The sequence below is a fragment of the Anarhichas minor genome, unplaced genomic scaffold (genome assembly GCF_050575085.1).
Source record: "Anarhichas minor isolate MPS153535 unplaced genomic scaffold, ASM5057508v1 ptg000058l, whole genome shotgun sequence".
Lineage (NCBI taxonomy): Eukaryota > Metazoa > Chordata > Actinopteri > Perciformes > Anarhichadidae > Anarhichas > Anarhichas minor.
Window position 1 is genome coordinate 9,129,213 of NW_027466504.1, and position 23,435 is coordinate 9,152,647.

At 42.4% G+C, this 23,435-nt stretch overlaps 1 protein-coding gene across 2 annotated transcripts; it reads right to left on the reverse strand.

The window, feature by feature from the left end:
• Positions 1–1,367: 1,367 nt before the first annotated feature.
• On the reverse strand, positions 1,368–22,164 carry tasp1 (taspase, threonine aspartase, 1). Of its 2 annotated transcripts, XM_076076815.1 has the most exons (14): positions 21,977–22,162; positions 21,049–21,258; positions 20,754–20,821; positions 19,388–19,456; positions 19,126–19,246; positions 18,361–18,445; positions 18,206–18,285; positions 17,943–18,049; positions 15,767–15,886; positions 14,119–14,197; positions 10,438–10,548; positions 8,657–8,764; positions 7,448–7,521; positions 1,368–2,680 (listed from the first exon to the last, which is right to left on the reverse strand). In XM_076076815.1, the coding sequence occupies exons 2-14, from the start codon at positions 21,215–21,217 to the stop codon at positions 2,588–2,590; spliced, it is 1,284 nt and encodes a 427-aa protein (XP_075932930.1). In that variant the 5' UTR covers positions 21,218–21,258; positions 21,977–22,162; the 3' UTR covers positions 1,368–2,587. The 2 variants fall into 2 exon arrangements, with proteins under 2 accessions (XP_075932930.1, XP_075932931.1); XM_076076816.1 differs by lacking the exon at positions 8,657–8,764 and having other exon boundaries at positions 21,977–22,164.
• Positions 22,165–23,435: the final 1,271 nt, after the last annotated feature.

Genomic DNA, 23,435 nt, shown 5'->3' on the forward strand with positions numbered 1-23,435 from the left:
CAGACTCCTCAGTCTCTTCTGGCTTGGTCTGATGAAGGCAGCCCCCGTACACCGTGTGGATTTAACCCCGTGTGTGAGTGTTGTTGCTAGACACCGACACAGTGGGGCTGTAATGTGTCGAGGGGGTTGGTGGGTCAGCATGAGCATGGAAGCTGCGTGGCCGTGATTCACTGTGACAGCACCGCCTGGCATGTGAGGACAGCAGGCCAGGCGGGCAAGGCTGCTGCCTTTGATCTTTATTTGCTCCACCGTCTGTTTTGCATTTAAGAGCCTTGCTGAGTGCGAGGCATTGGATACACCTTGAATGGCTCAGGACCCCGTCCACTTTTTAAAGACCCGGGATCCTTTTTCAAAGCTAAGGGGATCCAGGACAGAGAGGGATGATGTTTGAAGGGGAAGGTTCTGTGCCGAATAGGCCAGAGGGTCTCCCGGCAACACAGATTAGCCCTGATGAAAAGAGAGTGCTCTGTAAAAACACGCGACCAAGCTAATGGAGAATGGTGTGAGTGTGGGTGAGGGGCAAGGTAACATAGATCTGCTGTTTTTAGATGGACCCTCAAGATCAACCCCGGGGTCAGGAGGCTGTGGAACAAAAACAAACATGCACAGCACCCCCCCCACCCACCCACCCAACCAACCTTCTGCTGCTCCTCCTGACCCGTCAAATACATTTTGCACGTCAGTGATGTCAACGGACTGTGACATCTTACACCGGAGAGGCAAACCGGCTGGATACCATCAAAATGTCGTCCTATCCCACAACCAGGCATGGTGCACTGACAGGGAGGCATCTCTCTCTTCAAACGGTGCACGTATTTATCTTCCTGAACATCTCTATTGCACATTCCTCGCGGACACTAACGTGGCCACGATCCAGAGCCAACAGCTGGACAAACTTTTGCCCTAGAGACCGACACAATTAATATGAATAACTGCCCCTCTAATAAAAGGCGGTATGATGATTCAAAAGCATTGACAAACTGGGTTATGTACAGTATATCCAGACTAAAAAAGTGTCATGAATTAAACATTTATTGGGTTTGTGTGTGTGTGCATGTGAGGGATGCACACACACAATTGTAATAGTCATTGAGGTTCCTCACAGAACACAGACGTACTATATTTCATCTCGAATGTTTCGGCAACCTCACATTCATTCTGGAGAATTATTTTTATGCTCCAGTTACTCCAGCATGTCATTTATTCCCAGACTATACATGTTTGGCAGTCCACAGTGCATGATCATGAGCTGCATGCTATCTGTTTGGGTTCACACAAACTCTTCTCCTCCTCTGAAACAGGTACCGTTGGACGAGTGTGTGTGTGTCATGTCACAGAGTTTAAAAGACGAATGATAGACACAGAGGTGTAGCAACATAGATTTTATTGACTTTTTGAGCACTGTATTGAGCTGTGCACATATTATCATTTCCATAGCTTATACCATTTAACATAAGTTGCATTTCAAGTAAAGAATAAAAAGCTTTTGTTGAGACAGGAATTCTTAGCAGTAACTGAGTGAAACAGCAAAACCAGAGGAACTGATCATCCCAACAGAAAGTTAGACCCTTACTCCTTTCAAGTACAATTCTCAACAGCGCCAATTCATTGGCTTGATACATAACTTAGTCGTTGGCTGTTTTTTTTTTTCAGCAAGAAAATACATGTCTCTGTCATTGTGACTATACAAATATAAATTGTGATTTTGAAATGATGACTTAACAGTCACGTTTGGCGGTGGGGTCAAATGCTGCTACCTGAGCCCGTATGCATCAGCATAGCTTCCTGCTTCTTGATCAACTCTACGCCAGTCCAGAGAACACAAAGTGGCTTACTGTAGATTTTGCACATGCAATAGCTATGTATTCACATTTTAAAACAATCAAAGCAAAGCATTCTATGGCTGAATGGTTATAAACTGCATCGTGATCTACGATGCACATTATGCTACATGATACAGTATGCTGGAGGATTAATAACGATACGTGTGTACGAGCACATGGAAGTTGATCTGTACGTGTGAACATTGTAAATTGATGTTTATCATGACTGGTCAGCTCTCACAGCTATAAATGCTTCACTCGTTAACAATTATGTTGAGTAGTAGGCATTCCACAAGGTGCAATCGGACATCTTTTTTTTAAACTTGAAAAGTACTTTAAGAACAAAATAATGCTTGAAAATAGTCACATCTGTTCAGCGATACAAAAGAACATGGACAGCCACCCTGTTTTCCTAAATCATAGCTTATATACAAAAGGAAAAAGAGTAGGGAAAGGAAAAGCGTAATAAAGAAAAACTGGTGCATCAAGTCTAATCCAGGTGACACTGGAGAGCTTGGGGGGGGGGGGGGGTGATATAGAGTACATGCTGGAGGCAGACAGTGGCAAAGGGAAGTCCTGTAAGTGCACTAAGTAGAGCCTAACACGCCTCCCTCCTTCCTGGGCAGCTGCTAAAACAGCTAAAGTTGATTACTTCTGGCTTCACAAAGGTGTCGGGGACGTGGGGGGCGTGCGTTTGTGGTCGAGTGAAAAGGGTTTGCAAAGGGAGTATCGCGGAAGAAGCCCAGAAGGAGGGCGGACGCGGCTCACTCCACTACGCTCGTCAGTCGACACACACCTCCTTCGATGGCCAAGCACTGTCCAGGAATCGTCCCAGGTGGTAATCTGGATATGTGTGTCTGCAGGTAACAAAGGGAGACACACACACATACACACACAATGACACCATCATCTAGGAGAGATATACACACAGAGGCAGCGCTACATGGGGGAAAGGAAAGGCTAACAGGGCGTGTAAAATGTCTGATGATGAGTTCTGGATGATGGTTAACTTTGCTTGCGGGCATTAACACTGAAAATAGCAATATGTAGAAAGGAGCAGCAGCAGTGTACAGTAGATGTGTTCCCACAGGTACCAAAGAGAAGATGAAATGCGGGACCAGGAAGTCCAGTTTGAGACAAACATCCATCAGACATATGATGGATTATCAGACGCATTGCACATTTATAACACAAGGACTTTAGAACTCTGAAAAGTTATTCATGACGACAATAATGACACAAGTATAACTTAAATACTATTAAAGATGAGAGTGAAAAATAGTGTGTTCGCAATGGAATACTGCTGTTGCATCAGGAGCATGTGCCCCTGAAGTGTGAAGATGCCGAGTGTGTATCTAGAGAGAGACAGAGTGAGTGGATAAAGGGAACAGACTGCTAGTGTTTTGTGTTTGAGCCGAGACAGAGAGGAGTTAGAGGAGGAGGAGAGGGGCAAACACAGCTGTGAAGACAGGAGTGATACTTCAACTGGGGGATCAAAGGTGACTGACTCTCCCTGTGCCAATAATGGCTGTCGTCCTCCTTCCTCTCTCTCTCTCTCTCTCTCTCTCTCTCTCTCTCTCTCTCTCTCTCTCTCTCCACAGAGGGCAACACTGGCTCCAGCCTTGGGGGAAGAGTCCATCCACTTATTGACCAGGCCACTGAATTGGCCTGACATCACTCTGCCAGTCGCAGGAGCCTTCATCTCTACAGCACTTCCTTTTGTGTAGGCTTGGACTACGGCACCCCGAGGGCAACTGTCACTACAATGGGACAACAGCCAGACAGGGCCATGCACACATGGCAACACTCTCAGGGCCTATTATGCCTCCAGTAGCCCTTTCTGGGTCCGTCCTCTGCCCTTCATCTTCTAAAGATGAGGTTAAAGAAAGGCCCCGTTTAAACTGTTTTGACTGAAGGTCCATAGCTGAGACTTAATCAACTAACGGTGCCGGGTTCTGCTTTTGATGTTTGCATGTCAGAGGGAAGGAGCTTTTGCAATGTTCTTTTAAATTCCAACCACATTGACTACACAGCTGAAAATACACTACCGGGCACCATTAGAGCCCAGCTGCATGACTTCATATATTTTGCAAGAAAACTGTGTCTGACAATGACACCGATGTGCCCTAACCCTCACCCCAACACACAACCCTGCAGCATGTGTTAAGACCTTCATTTTTCAATCTGACAGAATGGACAATTTGACTGTATAAGCAGGAAGGGGTAAAAGGCTTACTAAACAAAACCAGGGAGTCATTACGCCACCACAGGGCTAAGAGCATTGCGTGCCTTTCACAAGCTGCCGCGCTAATTCAGAAGTCTAGGTTACAGGGAACCAGTCGAGAGGATAGGAGTGCTTCACGCAACATCAGGTCGGGTCACCATCAGACATATATAATGCTGTAGCTAACCTTTACTATCACTCTCATTCTATATATGGATTATTAGCATGCAGCACATTCACATGAAGGATAAACAACACAGTAAAGTACTTAGATTGAAACCGTGTTGTGCTGGTCCAAAGAGTTATATTACCACTTCAATCACAAACGTGATCACAAACGTGATCTCAGTGAGAGAACACCGATTTGAACTGATTTCAGGATTGTCTGTTGGTGGACGTGATGTTTGTCTCTCCTTCACAATGTGCAAAATCAATAACCTATCATTTTTTGTGGAGGAATCCATGTTTAAAGAAAAAGCGTAAACCAATTATAAAGTCAGCGGGGTTGAAAGAGGAGCAAAGAAATGACAGCTGGGCTACGAGGACACGCAAACCTACAGTGAGCCTGTTGTCATCACGATACCCAGTGACCGAAATGACCACATGACAGGACTACGGCTGGGACAAAATATACGGCGACAAACACAGCTCCTTTGTATCCGTCGCAGAAAAACAACATTCTTTGGAAATATGAACGTGGAGCTCAAGAAGCCACACATCAACACCACAGCATCGGCCTGATGATCAATTTAGCTCTGTGAGTCTGCCGCTGGTTCTGTGTTGTGGTTTTTCACATTCTTTTCTTTTGAAATACACCAAAGGAATTAAAAAACAATCATATGCTATTTATTCTCCATGCGAGATGGATAGCAAAAACAAAATGTACCATAATAAAAGACATTTGTCCTGTAATATACAAAGCAGACAATAACCAGGAGGCCATTTGATTTCCTCCGGCGCAATATGAGTAGCAAAAGCTTTATAGTGGTAATGATGTCCAGGAGGAGGGAACTGAGCCACAGCGGTGCTGCTGTGGATCCTACACGTCTCTTTCATCTCTGCAATCATGACAAACAATAAAACAATAGTTTTAGAAGTGCCGCCACTGGCCTGTCCATGTAGCTTTGTGTAGCTCTGTAAAACATGGCTTGATGTTCTGATGTGCTATCCAGCGCCAACACAGGTGAGTGATTGAACAAAACCAGATGCTCTCCCTCTGCAGCGCTTCGGCCTTGTAGATATTTTACAGCATAATGTCAAAAGGATTAGGATACAGACTCAACTTAACTGTCCCCAAAACAACATGTGAGTGAAAGGTATGAAAAACCTCAGGGGAACTGCCAGCGCCGTCTCTGAAACATTGGTCCGACATCCAAGACATTTTGGTCTAAACAGCAGAATGATTCACTGTTCTTCTGGGTTTGTGAAACTGTTTGTTTGTCAGAAAGAACACATCAATACAAATCTCTGCATCAAAACGTGAAAGAGAAGTAGACTTACAATCTAAATCCAGTCTGACCTCTGTCCTAAATACTCTCCTCTGCTACTGTGCATCCGCCCTTTCATGTTCTTATCACAGAAAAGCAGAGGAAGACGGACTCTAGCTGGTTAGAAACACCCAGAGGGATGCGAATAGGAATGGGAGGAATGTCTGTAACAGCAGCTGAGACTGTGGATGGGTCTGGCTCTATATGCAATCTCTGCAACTCAGTGCACCGATATGTTTTGCAAGTGCTTAAAAACAGGATGAATTATTCAGGCAATCTATTAAAAGTGCAATGGGAACACTAATACTTATTACGTTTTCTTCAGCAAGCATTCATGACAACACGATCTTCATTGGAAGAACTGTTATGTATGTACTGCATGTCTTGCTGCAGCTTGGTAAACAGAATTGACCCTAATCTCTACTGCTCCCAATGCTACAATGCAAGATGACAATTTCAGGAGGGCTGAAGTTAAGCCTTGTGTTTATCCACACAACGTGCTTCGGACACTCAGTTTTGACGTCCGCAGACATAAAAGTGCCACCTCCTGGGCCTGCATGTCATACAGACAACTTTCTAGACCGAGTTCGCAGACAACAGGCATCATGACTGGAGCCGGGTCGCATTAAGGTTCCCATCTCTGGCTTTTTGAACTTCACCAGATTGGAGAGAAAAGAGATGCTCTCCTATTGAATCCTCTCTCAATGGAGGATATTTTGGCAGCGAGCTGGGGGCCAGCTCTGGGCCCAGCTGGGGAGCAACGGGTAAAATCTTGTTTTGCGCCCAGAGTGGAGGCGCGAAGAGAGACGGAACATCCAGTTTTCTCTGGTATGCAGCCGATGAGAGCCGCGGAGGCACATGGGAGCTTCATGGAGCAGTGTGAGGTTCGGTGGAGCAGCTGTGTTCTTGGCTGCACTCTCCTCCTCTATTATCTAGTTGATATCAGCACATTACTTCTGCTTCACCAGTCCCAGGATGTTAAATTCACTCCCTTGCACCTGCAATCTATTCTGATTACCACATACAGTAGATACCACTGCACTGCTTTACCTGTCACTCATGAACCAGAGACATTGTGGAGGAATTGACGGTGTTAGTTTGCGCCTACTATATGCCACCAATAATATCACCCTCAGCTAACGCCTGCTCATCCAGCTATACATACATTATGTAACACTGTACACAAAACAAAAACAAACAAACAAAAAGACACGTTCGGTGATGGAAGGCGCCCCTGAACAGTACACAGTTCACTGTGTTCCGCTCACCTCCTGACGTTGGCACAGGCGTGAAAGGGGAGCTCGCATGCTCACATTCCACCACAAAGCCCGATACACAGAGGACATCTGACAAATATGCAGATTGATACTGATATCCCCGGTGGTGCATGACTTTCAGTAAAGTTTATGGTACTTTAGGACCAGGTAGGGCCAGAGAGGGGGAGAGACGAGAGAGATAGACCAAGAGCCAGAGAGAAGGACTGGGGGGGGGAGGGAGGCGGCACGGAGGGCAAACACTTTGAAATCTGAACCAGGCTTGAACAACAGTGCCCTCTCTTTATACAGAGTGACAGAGATGCATCAGCCAAACAAATCCGTCTGAGCTGAGACTCCAGAGCATTAAGCCCGTGTTGCTTAAAAAGCCACACCGACTGATTCAAGTCACACAATTTATGTGCTTTACTTAAGAGTTTTGTTAATGTTTTTTTTGTTTTTTGTTTTTTTAAGAAGGCTATGGTCTGGGAGGAGGATCACAGAGCCAACCTCAAACATTCACGATGTTGTCATGTATTTTCCACAAAGTCACCAGCAGACTACATACCAAACAAGACACAGGTGGTGCAGGGGCAAATAATCCTGCCTGTGAAACTCACTGCAATACATTTTAATTGTCAAGCTAATCGGGAAGCTCACCTTTGCTTTGCTATCTTGGGTTGACATGTAGCCAACACACATGCTCTCTGTGGTGTGACTCCATAGGAACTCCACTGTGAGGAACACAAAGACAAAAAAGGTTCATTATAGACTGAACATAACTATACATGTATGTAACTGTAATAATGTAGATAAAAAGAGCATGGGGACAGAGCGAGGGTGTGGGGAGAAAACAGACTGTTAATATGCTAAATGTTGAATTTCACAAATGAAACCTTTCCATCTGCCAGAGGAAAAAAAGTTTGGAGGCGACTCAGCCTGCCAAACTGCGGTACACTCTGAGCATGCCCATTATCGTGAAACTTTATGACTTGCAGTTGTGACATAACTGTAGAGGAAGGTAGGACTTGTGAGCCGGAGAAGAAATCACAGCACCCAAAGGATGCGGTCGACGTACTGTTTATTCTTGTAAATCAACACAGAGCCCTTTGCAGTCCACAGTAATCTGAGGTAGTCCACACTCTGCACAAGGGCTACGGTCCATGAACAGCATCAAACAGGGCCTGCACACCACTGAGTAAGTGGCACTTAGGAGCTTTTTATTATTCACGCTGACATTCTGTATGGTATAAATAGCGTGTCACTAATCATTTGCCATCATGTTTGATTTGACATCAAGATGTCATCCCCTGCTACGTTGGAGAAACATTTGCTCTACTTTGTCTGTGAACTGGAACCCGTCCATTGGTTTCTTTGGAGCTGATGGTCCGATATCAATCATTTAGAAATAATAAAAAAAAGGGCAAACGGTAACATTAAAACCCAGTAGTAAATCATACTGCCTTAACTTTGGACAGACATCTCATTAAGTCAAATTAAATGATGGTAGCTTTGCGAAAGAACGATCCTTCTCAGAAGCTCCAGGTAGAGAAACCAGATCCGCCAATTCAATCAGTCAAACTGGGCAGCATTCAGAAGGCCTCCACTTGAAGAAGATTAGCTGTTGATTCCATAGTGGGAGGTCTCTGTTTGAATCGGAGATGAAGGGTGTGAAACCAGAGCCTGATTGTGCGGGTAAAAACACAGACCACCCGCCAGGAAAGCCACAGTGCCTCCTCCCCCTCCTCCCATCTTCTCCCATCCATCGCTTGATGGATTTTTAAATATTAACAGCCAAATCTCTGCCTGCCATAAGCTGCGGCTGCGGAGGTTTGAGTGTGATCGTATTTGAAAGGATTCATGTCTTACCCAGTATACCCTGAATATTTTGAGATGGCGGAGCTTCCACACATCTGCAGCAGCGCAAGACAATTACTCCACCCAAAACACGGTCCTCGCTGGCCAGAAAGGGTGAGCCTGTGCACACAAAGAAAACACCAAGAATGAGACAGACAAAGTTTTCCTCCCCAACACGTCCAACCAAGGAGAACACGTGACATAAGCTGGACAAAGCACAGCCCTTTTAATCAAATTAAGGTGATCTATCAGAACAAAAAATTAAAAATTCCTTCCATTCACGTTGTTTGCCTTTCTGGCCAAGTCAAACAGCTGAAAGCCTTTATTTGGGTGCATTTATTGTGTTTAGCAGACTGTTAAACAAAACTATTTCACTCTATTTGTGTGGGGCAGGTTTTAGCACATAATAGGTTAATGACAGGTCGTGTCATTTTCCCCACACTGTACACTTCTGTACCACAATACATTTTAAGTTTAAATAAAAATAAATTCTTTATAAATTTAAAGAAAAACACACAGCTACATAACTCTCAAAGACCTTTGAGCTTACTTTAAAAAAACAAAAACAATCCCTTGTGTGGAATGAGAAACTCTCTTGCTTACTGGCAAACTTGAATGAGGTGCTGTGTATACATAACACAACTTGGATTGGCTAATAAGTGAGGGGCAATACAAGTTTGGTAAAGAACAAAACTAAAAGCAGCTACAGCATGTCTTGAAATGTCTCAACACAGCAACAAGAAAAAAAACATTTCTGTGTCTGCACGCCGTTGTTTCTTTCTTGCATTTCACACCGATTTTGGTTCCATGTCGTAATGTTCCCTTCACTCTATAAAACACTTGGACGGCATTCACACAAAACCCCGCTATTCGCTGTACATTTCTAAAAAGGCTCTTAAATTAATTCTGTTACACATTCCATAATAACTCTGACATCTTTGCATGTTGTTAACATGAGAGCAGTTCAATTATTGCCTCAACGATCACCGCTTTTTAAACCATAACAAAAGAAAATTTAATTAATGTAATTTGACTATTTTTGTGTCTGTGTGTGAATACAATGAGAGGTACTGTATTACATAAAACGGATCTAAAAATACTGATGGTGTTTAAAGATATTCTATTTAGGGAACCTGACTAATGCATCATGGAAGTTGAGTAAAGAGGCCTCCACATCACAGACACTGTCATCATTGGCCTTGCTAAGGCAGGATTTATGGAGCTTTGTTTGACTTAACGTGCATCTTGAAAGAAAACGGCAGAAGAATTAACTTCAAACTGGCTTCATGCAGCCCATCCGAATGTGTTGGAGTCACAGATGTCCATGACAAAGCCAAACTGAGACGGACGTTTTTAAAAGGAGGCCAAAACAAGGCAGAAACCACCACATGTTTCCACATGTCCTTTCTTCCTCTGCTCCGAGCTATCCCAGTGGTCATTCACAGACGCAGCAAACACAGTTAACAAGACTTTCTCAAATTGACCACTTCTGAGAATATGGCAGCAAAAAATAAAATAAAAATTCAACAAAACAATTATGTCTTCCAAAATTATCTGTGGCTGTCATCTATGATGCGTGGAAAATATGAAGGCCCACATATCAAACGCCGTCTCTTCTGAGTCTATTATTCCCAATGTTCCCAGTTGTTAGCCCGTTCCTTATGTTATGCCACATCTGTTTGTGAGCTCAACTCCCTCTGTGCATGATTGTGTTTCTCGCAAACACATTCCCGGGCTAACACATCTGTGCGTTTGGAATGGAGTGGCAGTCAGGCTGCATATGGGTGACTCACTGATGAACTTGTTTTGCATAGCCTCCAGCAGCGCTTGGTGGGCATCCTCAGACTGCACGGCAGCAGAGCATTCCCGTGCCAGCATGGTGCGAATCAGATGCTCTCCACAGCCTGGCGGAAGACACACAGACACACAGCTGAACCCGGATCAGTTACTTGCATTCACTCGTTTCCTTGTTGTCAGCATGCAGGCCTTTTTTAATCAGAGTTGCACAAGGTCTCCAGCGAGATCAGTTTGGAGAGACGTGAAGCGCACGCAGTACACACCACATTATTAAAATTCTGACTTTCAAACATCAGCTGTGTATGGTATTAATCACGTCTTGATATTTCACATCTTGAGGTTGAAGTGAATTTTGAGATCAGTATGTACAAGCATTTCCTGACTACCAATTGTGCTTTGAGTCGATTATGCTTTGATATTGAGACATGCTCAGAAGATCATGTTTACCCGATATATCTGGTTACAATGTTACATAATGGAAGATGTTGCAGACTTTAAGGATTCACTTTCCTAAACTGAAAATGTGAACTGCGATGGCTGCGACACACTTTTCAAAACAAAACTACAGTATAAAAAGTCTAATGAATCAGACAAATGCCAGGAGGCTCAAGTGCTCGAGTTGGCTACACCTGAATCTATCTGATGCTCTTCAGTTATGTGGCATGTGATGGACGATATGCTGTAGAAACATCCAGAGAGAGAAACAAAGCACTTTGTGAAGCACTTCAGTAAACCAGGAACCATAAAACACCATGAATGACTCACCTTACCTTTCACCACGTCCAAGGCAAAACATGACAGGTGAGCTTTTTTATATCTTAGATAATACTACTTACTGCTTATAAGGCCTAACTTTGAAACCAGTACCTCGTGTTGCTATGGAAAGACAGATATTGAATGCACGATGCATGTGTGGCACAATAAGTCATATTATGATTCTACTCAAAATGTGAAGTCAGGGAAAAAGACAAGAAATCCAAAAGTGGAACCAAAACACATCTGGCAAAAGCTCCTGTGAAACCCCATAAAAGAGGGAAGAATACAGCCTCGTTGTTTCTGTAAACACAAACGAAAACCTCGTAAAATATCAGGTAACTACAACAAAACCGAACGCAGGTCGTTAACTGTGGAGACCAGGTGCCTGCAGCAATTTGAAGTTACATTTTTAACGAGAGCAGAACGTCAGATTGGCCAGGTACTGTGCCTTTTGTTTCCCGTAAAGGGCTCTGTCTCAGGGGAGCTGCATATCATGGCAGCGTGAACACGACTGAACTGGAACCGCAGTGAGATGCCCAGACTGAAGCAGCAACTCAACAGAGGAGAAATGTAACAACAACAAAAAATAGGCCAGCGAGAGTGACAGCCAGCAGCAGCGAGAGCAAACAGTGAAGTGCGTGAGCTGTTCTCTCGCGGGCCACAGCAAAGTGAACGCCAGGCGAAGCAGTCAACGCATATAAAACAAAGACCCACATATGGCGCATGTTACAAAACATGTTAGAGTGGAGGGGGGGGGGGGGGGTGAGGTGAAGGGGAGAAAGAGTGACATATAGGGTGAGGACCATGCTCCACGAGTCAGGATGAAAATGATTGTTTTTGTGTGTCTTTTGATGGGAATGCCTTTCATGTCAGGAAATTAAAAACAGGTGTTCTACTGGAACACACATTATGTTCTCCATACCCATAAGGAAAGCTTCTTTTTTTTTTTTTTTTTTAAGTCACATCAAAGGCAAAGCCACAATATAGGAAGACAGGAGGTGGAAATACACACAGAGAGCAAACAGCTACACTTCAGCAGACTATAACCAAGACAGCGTCTCATACTGCTAGTTGACTGTGATAATACAGTAGAGACAGACTATGTATCACCTTTGAGCTGCGTTACAAGTAAGTGACACAACTTTAATACCAAACTGTCATCTCGTGTGATCATAGATACAAATGTACAGCACATGGTAGATAGAGGAATAGCAACCTTGGGGATGCAAACATATCTTTGTTTCTTTGTTTGCCAGAGAATCACCAGACAGAGGGCCTTGGCTCAGTATAAACTGTTTTTGGCTGTTACACTACACTAGATTTCTCACTGATTGCTGGTTATAATATATTCAGACAAGCTTTAGCGGTGCAAAATGCTGGCTATCTCTGTGCTCCGAGCACATATGACTCAAGCTTCAGCCTGTCTGATCAAATCAGCTCGTCCGCACTGAGATGCATTAGGCTACAGATCCACATGAAAAAGGTTTTAATGCTCCCCAGAAGCTATGTCGCGGGCGTCTCCACACATCTTAAAGAAGTGGGCACATACATCCTCTCTACCTCACATTCGAAACCATACCGCTCACAACGAAAGCAATGTTGCTTTCAGCTGAAAGAGGCATGCACTCTCAGGTTAGGGAAACGCTAAAGCATGGTTGTGTACGCTGCGTTCACATGTTCAAGAAGAATGCAACTTGTTTTTGAAATGGCATATTGGTCCTGCAAGGTAAAGGGTGTCTTTGTCCATTTGACTCTCTGGATCAGTTTAATCCTTAAAGGGCCGGTGCTTCAGGGGGTGACCTCCCTACTCCTGTGTGGCAGCAGCAGGGAGGTGGCTGCCGTCGTTTCTATAAATGCAGACTTGTAACGGCTGAAGCATTGTATATCACAAAATTCACAAGGCTCTTACTGCCAACGGCGGCAAGAAAAGTTCCTTTTCATTTGACAGGTTGTCTAGTGAAACCACAAGGAAACATTTTACTCACTAACCCCTTGGTGCTCTCTAGTTATCGCTCTTCTTTACCTTTTATAGATCGCTCTTTTATAGATCGAGTCTTTTTCAGAGGTTTTGAGATATCTTCTGATAAGTCCTCTACTTACATCCCAATATAATGGTGGTGAATGGAATTTCATGTATGGTTTGCTCTTAGATTTCAATCCAATCACCTGACACCCTTCTGATGTTGCTCTGCGTTGTGTTTCAGTTCCAATTGTTCAGCGCTATAATTCATTTAAATTACTGGCAAACTATTGACAATGTTTAACAGATTGTTAGACCTTTAACCTTGATGATTTAGATTTAGATTTAGATTTTAATATAATTGGTAGGGCTCCTGCTATTGGTAGCATTAAAGACAGCATGTATTTAAGAGATGAAAACATACTGCTATACTTCCCATTAGCCACTTCTCACAAATTGAACTGCCAGGTATATTACCACTCATTTAGACGGGAAAAGTTAAGATCCCAATCCTGATAACTGCACTTGAAGTTTGCAAATGGATCATCTTTCTGCTGCGCTCCCTGCGGTTCTCTCCATCATGTCTACAGCAGGTGTCCCATGTCAAATGTCCTTGCAACTCCACAGAGCTTTGCAATGCACCCGGCATGCAGCTGAGTAACGGAGAGTGGAGAATGATGACTCAATCAAGCTGAGGAAGTGACTGATGAGAGTCACTCAGCAGGAATGGCTGCAGGTCAGCGGAAAGTATTATCAGGACTATTGAAGCTTGACTCAGCGAGCCTGAATAAGAGGCTCACATTAAATAAAGATCTGTTTCCAATTCGTATCATTTCTAAAGCAAACAGCAGGCTGGTGGTAAACGTTAACGGTGCGAGGAAACGTTACACACACATGCACGCAAACACACACATATGTACACAACTGCCAAGTAGGCTGTAGAGAGTGAGCTGTGGTTTACCTGAGGTACTCACTGCTGTAGAGTAAGGGTTCATATTACAAGCGTTTTCTGCCCAGCAGCCACATCCATAATGAGCGGCCTGAGAAAAGAGAGCAAAGGAGGACCTTTTAGTTGCCGTTGTTTATACATTTCTGTCTTGGAATTACCAAAATATATAATTAATTCTCAAATAATAACTTTGAGAAGCATGCTCATAGCCAAATACAATATTTAAAAACGTATACTCCAGGGCAGGGGAGGTCATTTCAGCCTAATTCAGGTTTCCGCATCATTAACTACAGTGGAACAACATACTCACGACTCTGCTGCACTGAGCTTCAGGTTTTTGAGCAGTGACAGTGTTAATAGAGCAAAGCAGTAAATCCCACCGATTCATTCTGCTCTGTTCCCATTGTTAAGTTGTTTGTTTTTGTCCTGTTCAGCTGCTGTTCATGCAGACTCACAACTTCCGGTAGCCGTCTCAAAGTAAAAGACCTCCAGCACACAAAAGTTGAACTAGAATTTGTTGAGTTTGCATGAACATTAAAAATAGGGCACAAGACACGGGGATGATCGGAGCGGATTCTTCTGCAGTAGGTCGCCTCATTTATTTAGACTATCTGCATTAAGAGGCTCTAATTACATCAAACGGCAGCGAGGCCGGATTAACACAGCAAGGGTAGAAACAAAGGGGGGGGGGGCCTTCATTGTTAACAGCTGCTTGCTAAATACTCTTATCTGATGCTTTCAAACTTTCAAAAGCTGGATTGATTTGAGTTCATTTTTGGCCACACGGGGGCATAAAAACAAAAAACAAACCACAGCCCTGGCTGATTGACTCATTATTAGTAGCTTGTGGTTAATGCGTTGGCATGATATTGCCCGTTTACACATCCAGCCGACACCACCTTTCCATTGGCATTGAGTTTGTGGCCACTTGAGGAGTCTAAAGGGCGATCCGCAGAGGAAGCATTTCTGAAGTCCGTCACTCGCCCGTCTCACAGAACAGATTGATGCATTTGATTAAATGGATTGATACGTTTAAAGAAAATGCTGATTCCGCCGAAGGAGCCCACTTAAAAGCTATTTCTGTCTGGTAAATTTCTGCTGTCAGTCAGCCTTGGTGCAGACAGTTTGGCCGGCTGCTGTCCTCTGAGCTCCTCAGAAAGCTGCTGCTGACAGACACACAGCTGGTTCTGAGGACGGAGACACGTGAATGGAGGTCAGGGTCAGAGCTGACTGGACGTCTGAACGTCATCGAAGTTGTTTTTGGTGAAAATGACGGCATCATACCGAGAACATGCTAGCTGTAAAAACAAAACAATGAGCTGAAAGTGGTTAAAACCCCTGTGGAGCCGCAGAGTCGGGTAATAATTCCTTGTGGGTTTGTTAGTCATTTCCTTCAGCGTTATCAAAAAGAAAACATTGATTAATGCCGTTTTGGTTTTCAGCAGCATACCATAATTTGACACAAACTACATGTAGCTGCTTCCACATAAATATACATTTTTTTACACAAAAAAAAAACCACATTGAAGTAACGATACGCCTCTTATAAAAGCCATCTCAAATAAAGGCCTGACTCAATCTTGTAAATGATATTTTATATATTAATTGTACAAGTAAAAGTTGTTTTGTGGGTAAAGACATAGACAGATGTTCTCCCTACCTGGCCAACCCTGCCGGGATGTTTCATGGCCAGACCTCCACTGGACACCGCTGCAGCTACATTCCCTTCCAGATCTACCACAATGGCCCCCACTGTGTCCAGGCACCCTGAACCATTGTCCTACATCACAGTAAGAAGAGGACTCACATGAGCAGAAATTGGACATTTTCAAAATGACAATTGTTCTCATTTCAGGCAACAAAAAGGAGGAGAAATCCAAACATTCACATTCTGGAGCAGATACAACATCTTTGACGAAGGACATTTAGAAAAAATTAAAAATTGAATGTATGTATTTATGAATCACTCTTCCTTGATCCTTCATGTTTCATTAAAAATGTGCTGTTGTGATTTCAATCAGCTGTTTTCCCTTCTGTGATTGCAGTTTGCTTTGGAAGTGACTAGTTTGTGAACCATCATGCATCAGACTGCATGATGAATAGAGTCCTACATCTTAAGTGCAAAATGACATTATGATACATGACCCAAGCTCCACTCTCACCAGAAACTGAAGATCTTCATTGAACCCTGGACTAAAAAAACAAAAGGCCTCGGCATGCTCTCGTAAATCAGCCCCGTCTCCGCGCTTTTGAAGATGAAAAGAACCAGAGCCAACTATTTAGAAATGCTACAAAGACCCTCCTGTCATTCCTTATCAGTGTCCCTAAATTAAAAAAGCAATCCACAGTAAATGACTGTAAAACTTAAGGGCATCTTTGGACTTATATTGAAATGCTTTAGACTTTCCTAAACAAAACTGCAACTATATACCGTCATGAGACAGGTGGCTGTTTCACCCAGAAAAAAAAAAAAGAATGGAAAGAGTTTATTGCTTGGCAAAAAGACAGAGGCATAAAAAGAAGACTGTGTATGGAAATTAAAACCAGGCTTGCTACGATAATGCTTTTTTGTTGAAGTCTCTAATGGCCATTCTTGATACAAAAAAAGAGCTTAAAATAACTGTTAAAATAACTAAAGACAGGGTTGATGCCAAATTCCTGTAAAATAACCTAAAAGCATGCATGTGAACACATGTCCCAGTCTAGAGTATCAGGTATACTGAAATAAGTGGAAGCTTAACTGCACCAAATGGCCACATATGAATCTTCAGTAGGGTTAATCAGTTGTGTGTATACATGTAGGAGACAAATGAGAAGAGTGGGGCCACTCAACCTTTAAGCTCTCATCAGGCTAACCGGCCATTTGACACAAATATCCTTCATTTCCTCAAACATCAGTTGCCAAAGTCAACAACTTTCCATCTTAGTTGTTATTCTGTATTTTTGTGGATACGTCATTAATATTACTGTTGGTCGAATGAAGCGTATCGAGCTTTGGCCGTTTATACGTTTTACTCCATTTAACACAATTTACACCCGGAACCAATATAAACTCCATAAGCTCTCATAAGGCCATCCTCCTCTGTGCTGCTGCCCCTGCTGGTGACTTCAGAGCAGAATGAGTCTACGTCCAACTGCTTTCTACTCCGCTCATCATCAAGTCGCTCTCCAGTCGTGCTGCTCGGGGCACTGAAACCTTGCACCAACTCTTGTCAACACCTTTTATCGTTTCCCGGAAAACGTCTGTGCAACCCGGTAAGGCCATTTCCTTTAATGACCCAGTGAGAATGTGAGATCATCACTGGCAGAATGTCCCTTGATGACTTAGTTGTGGAGAGTCATTTAAAGTCCTTTCTTGTACAAAATACAATATTCTACTTGATGTTTCCTGCCTACACATAAAGGCACAGCATCACTTTGCTCTCCACTTGGGGTTTTTGATTTTTACTTGGTCATGTTTACTCCATTGAAATTTACATGGATTTTTGTTTTTTGTTCCATCCACAAAAGATTTCTGAGCCTTGTCTAACGTCTTAATGTAGCCTAATTAGGGAGAGTTTCAGATTTCAGTTGACAGGCCAAAATATGTGGAGGAAGGCCCGACTTGGCCCAAAAGGCTGCTTTTTGCCGAACTCTAGTACAGAACATTTTGTTTAGTGCAAATGATGCCTCTGGTCAGATGGTTCGATCTCAGCCCCTTGCAGCACCTGTGGTAGAAGAATAAACAGTGCCTTTGCTGTGCAGAATACTACTGTAAAATTAGCAGGAAGGGGCGGGCCCATTCTGCCTCAAGTGATGCCGCTGAGAAAGAATACATTTCAGAACATAATACTCACATTTTCACTTGATTGTCGTCTTTTCTTGGCCGGATTATGTCCCGTGTCCATTTTTTCTGCCAGCTCCATCTTTCGCTTGTTCCTCTTGTACGCAGATAAACTGAACTCTGTGTGTGAAAAAATATGAATCTCAATCTAATGCCTCCATATAAATGAATGCACCTCTGCCAAAGGTTGCTTTGAGCACTGTGTTTTGGTTCAGTTCAACACAAAATGAATTTCTTAGGTGGAGCATATTTAGAAATCTGTGCAGCAAAACTCACTGGTGGCCATTTTCTGCGAAAGGCATGGTGGTATTCCATGGCCGACTGCCCAATCGTGTGCTCCTCGCCCGACTAAAAAGCTGACAAAAGAATACAAATTAACAGGTGGATATAGTCTGGTTAATACCACAGTAATTAAAAACCGTTATAATCACCAGGGTGGTATTCTGCCAGCTGATAGCTTCCCTTTCTGTGCTTCAATCAGTAGACGGTTTGCAACTAAGACTGGGTTCTTAATACCTGAAGGAGAAGTCAGAATCATCACAGGGCTAGCAGGTCATTCTATTCATTACAGAAATACTCACATCTGTGTTGACTTTCTGTGCATTGTTAATATTTGTCTTGTTCATTTTCACATGAGATATATTAATTGAGTTTACTGTTTAGTATTGCACAGTTTCCTTAATAAAGCCATTGTTACACAAGCACACCTATGAAGGTGTTTGTTTAGCCTATTTAAACCTTGTGAAAAACATGGGTTGGTAGGTATGGATTTTTATATCGAAGCCAAGAAAGTTTTATTCATCATAAATATATCATATGGCTAATTGTTACATGATGCACACGTGGCAATAAAAGCAATTTGTTGTCTTTTGAACTGAATGTTAAGTGCCAGCTTTCACCCCTGGGCTGTTGTTTGGAATAAATCATAAGTTTTAAGCTTTTATTGAAACCCTTCAATGAGCTCTCTCTTGAATATGCGGATGTGTACGTATTAATATAATTTCTTGGTTATTAAAAAGTGTGTGGTCCCCTCTGTTTATGAACCTCTAAAGAACTCTGAGATGGTAGAAAGTAAATCAGCAAAACTATGACAGATAGAGGCTTGACTCATTGCCAATACTTCCAGGAGACTGAACTTCAGTGCCACAACAACACAGCAATATTACATAAATATCAATGCATGTGTAATAACTCACCACTAATAGCCCCTACGGCCCCATAATGCAGCGACTTCCCATCCATGATACTCGCATCACATTCAATTTCCCCCGACAAATTAAGGTTGGAGCCCATGCCCGCGTTTGTAAAAGGAGAGTCCTGAGAACAATTTAAAAACATGTTGAGTCTAGAAGAACATTTTATTTCTAATGAACCATCCAATCTGGGCTCAAATATAAATATTTTTCACATTATGTATAGGGGGGGGGGGGGGGGGGGGGGTTGTGAAAATCAACCAACCTCAAGTTCAACCAGTGCTGCGGCCACTGCTTCCACTGCAAGTGCCCCGGCTTTGAGTCGGTCCACAGCCTGGAGAAGACAAAGAGACGCCTTGTTGGAAGTGCAACAGCTTTCCAGTTAAAAAACACATTTCTCATTTAAGCCTTTGTAAAGTGATTTTGTTTTCTAGCTCCTAGATAATCACACTACAGTGCATTTACTGGAAAACCTCCATATCCTGCTGACTAACAAACGGGAAAAAATCGTTATTGAAAACAAAACTCCTTTTAAGCTTCATCAAAAGCTCAAACTGCGAGATAAAACGAGGGCAAAGACAAGCGTGAAACATGCAATAAGGATCCTGGATTGGATTGAATTTGTGTGTGTGTGTGTGTGTGTGTGTGTGTGTACTACATCCAGTAGGAAACTGGGCACAGCTCACCCCCCCCCCCACCCGTCTAACACCATTTTAATTGTAAATCAAGGGTGAAGGCAACACGGCATGGTTAGTATTTCAGTCGTACAGATGGAAAGAACAATGACTGAAACTAAATATAAAAACATTCCTGAGAAGAACCTGCTTTAGAGTGCCAAAAAACAAAGACTTCCACTCCAACAGCAAAATGATGTTAATACAGCCAAATGAAAACTGGAATGACTTCAAACAAGAGCATCAAAGTGCTTGAGTGCTACTGCCAAAACACAGATTGGAGTCCCACTGAATAAATATGGAATGACAGCTGTTCACAGATGCAGACCTTTATATCACAATATCTTGCCGATCAAACAAAGTTACTGAATCTAGATACTTTCTGAAGATATTAGATCCACTGATAGTAGAACAGAACAGAACAAATGTGTGCAAAAACGTAGAAGAGGGAAGCTCACAGTATTCAGCAACTTTTAGTTACCAAATTTGATAGATTTAGAGCAAGTGAATAGGTAACGGTTAGACTGACTAAATAGGTTGACTTCATTGTATGGATGAAAGCACACTTATTCTATATTCATATCACATAAAGAAAACTAATATTTCTGGTTAATGCATGGGCTTCAGCAGAAATATTTTGTACTAACAAGTATAACATACATATTTGTCATATTTACAACTAGAATTACAAGCAAATATTACATTGAAGCACCATTCTTTCATTCTTTAAGGAAAGCCCTGAAATGCTGCTTTGATCTATTGCTCTGCATTCATAAGTATTTAACAGATTCAATACTGTGTATTGTTACATGTTCTCTAGACTGAAGTAATTAATTTGCAAACATTCCATGAAGAAGAACATAGATTGTGTGTGCAAACAGCACAAGGTTATGTTGCTGGTTTGCACACAAACACACAGTTTAGTTGACTATAGTAATAGCTATAAAATGAACTTACTCGCTGGCAGGCTCTTTTGCACACATGCTTGTATTCCTTGGCCTTAGATTCAGAGTGGTATCCTGCTCCTGAAAGCAGATAATAGGAAGAAAAAAAAGCATTTGACCATTCATAAAGTGTTGCTGGTTGACCTCCTCTAAGAGAAACTACTTTGGGAGACGTAATGTTTCGGTGCATGACGGGTCAACCGATGCCCACAATCATCATCTTTACGTATTATGAGGTGTTGCGTCAGACAGTATTTCTTTCCAATAAGCTCTGAATTCTACTTGTTAATCATGATCTACGCACTTACCTGCATGCACTAAGACAAATCCACCAACACATTTGGGCTTTGGATTCTTGCTTGATTCCTGTTTTAAGGACCAGGAGTTGGCCAGGGGAGAGGAGGGTTGCTGCTCTTCAGCAGGATCAGGATTCATTAGACTTTCCATAACCCCTGCATAACCTGACAAGCCTATCATGGCCTCTCAGACAGCGGTAAGAAAAATCATTTCTCATGCACCTGTGACAGGGAAAATAAACGCAAACATTACCATTCAGGGATCATACAGGACACGGTGATGATACGTTTTTGGATGTTGTTACAGATGTGAAGTGCCTGGTGCAAAGCAGCATGGGGGTTCTCAGCTATGTACCACTGAGACTACGGAGCCACTGGCACACTGGGGGCACTAGACAGGGTTTCACTTGGACCAAGACTTCAGTTTAATTAAGCTGATTTCACTGACAATGAATTGTGTGGTTGAAGAAATGAATCTGCACATTCTTAATATTTCCACACATGCATCAATCACTAGCTAATCAACTCCAATGGTCTAAAAGTGATGGAAAGCAAATAACATTGACTCAAATCTTAACTTACAAACATCGTGTGACTAACATCTACGTTACCTAAACACGTGCTGTTCATAGTGCAGCTCCACCAGACTACAAATCAAAGCTTGCACATCTATCACCCATCTCGTTAACCTAAATGGATGTTATCAACTTTCCAAACAGTTCCTGCTGCTCGTGTATCGTTACGCATTTCACTTTAAAGTCTGCGTTATTAAACAAGCATTATTGAGTTCATGCCACGTGTCTGTTTAATCAGTACAAAATGGCACTACATTTAAAAAAAACTAAGTTATTTCAACTCAAGTCAAGCTGACAGTCCTGCGTTTTCGTTAGCTTCTTAGCTAACAGCTCGCTAACACATCAACAAAACGATATCAACTCACGGCTTCCGCTCCTCTCCTACCAGCGACAACACTGCCTGCGAACCACGCCTTTGCCTGACATGTGTTTAAAACACACGGTCGGTAGACAGACTCATAACTCTCAGTGGGATCATCTTTGCTGCCACTCTCTTTCACTCCTCTGTGCTAACCGCAGCTAGTTAGCTAGAGCATACAAAAGTACTTCCTGGTTCAGATACACGTTGCTAAGGAAGTGCGTTGAGTGCAAACATTGACACACGTGGATGAAGCGGCACACATTTAAAATAGGATTTCGCTCTTCTGTAGGAGAAATAAAATGTTGCAAATGCTGTCCCCCCCCCTGCTGACATGCATACACAAAATGTGAATACGTTGTGTGAAAAAAACATGATCTTGAATATAAAACATGAAGCAGAAATCAACATTTGTTAATCATATTAATCAATCATTGATATTAGGATACAACTTGCAACTGAACAAAAACTGACAATCATTAGCAATGCATATCCTTAATAATAGGGCATACAAAAAAAAAAAAAAAAAGTGTGTTTGCTTGTTAATTGTTTATTATCTAATTGGTGAGATAGCGCTATCATTTTCAGGGCATCTTCTGTGGTCTCCACTGAATTATCATGGGGTTCTCATGTGATTCTCACACTTAAATGAGGCCTAGTAATGAAAAGCATTGTCCAGGACATGTTTTGATATGCTTTAATGTTAACAACCTATCCCACCTGGAATAAAGTCTATAGGTATCTTTGGCTTTATACAGTATACCCAGGTTTCGAGATTTCTATGTAGATATCAGTATGTGTTAGTGGTGCTCATTACATTTTTATTTTTACACCAGCTAGTTTCATCTTTTTATTGCTTATGCACTGACATCACCTGATAAATAGCCAGGAGCAATAAGCATGTAGTTCCAAAGTGGGGACTATTCCAGCATGATTAGCTAGAGTGGGTGCTAGAGTGGGTTCTGCAAGGTTTATATTAAAGTTTGATTGGAAGAGGGGATATTTGTAAATCCCTTTAACTTCATCATTGTTGAAACATTTGACAACACATAAAACAATACCATCGTGGTCAATATGATTATTTATGTGCAAAATATTTCAGTAACCCTAGCTGACTTGCTGCAAGTCTGTACACTCCCTAATTTACTGGAGAAGCCTGTGTTTAAATAATTTCTTTTTTTCAAAGAGCTGTTTATTATGCTCACGATCAAGACAAAATGTATTTATTACAATTTACCTTATTACTCTGGTTGTCAGCGATTATGCTGCATTAGCCTGGTTTGTCAAAATCAGGAGTTGAATTAATTTAATTGTCTATAAATTGAATTGCACATTTGCCAGTTAAGGTGTAACTGAACAAAAGCGATGCCAGCCCCTCAAGTTTACTTAAAACATACCATAGACCTTTTCCACAGCTGATATTTCTTCTGGCAGGAAACGAACAGGTCCAGCTAATTTCCTTAACA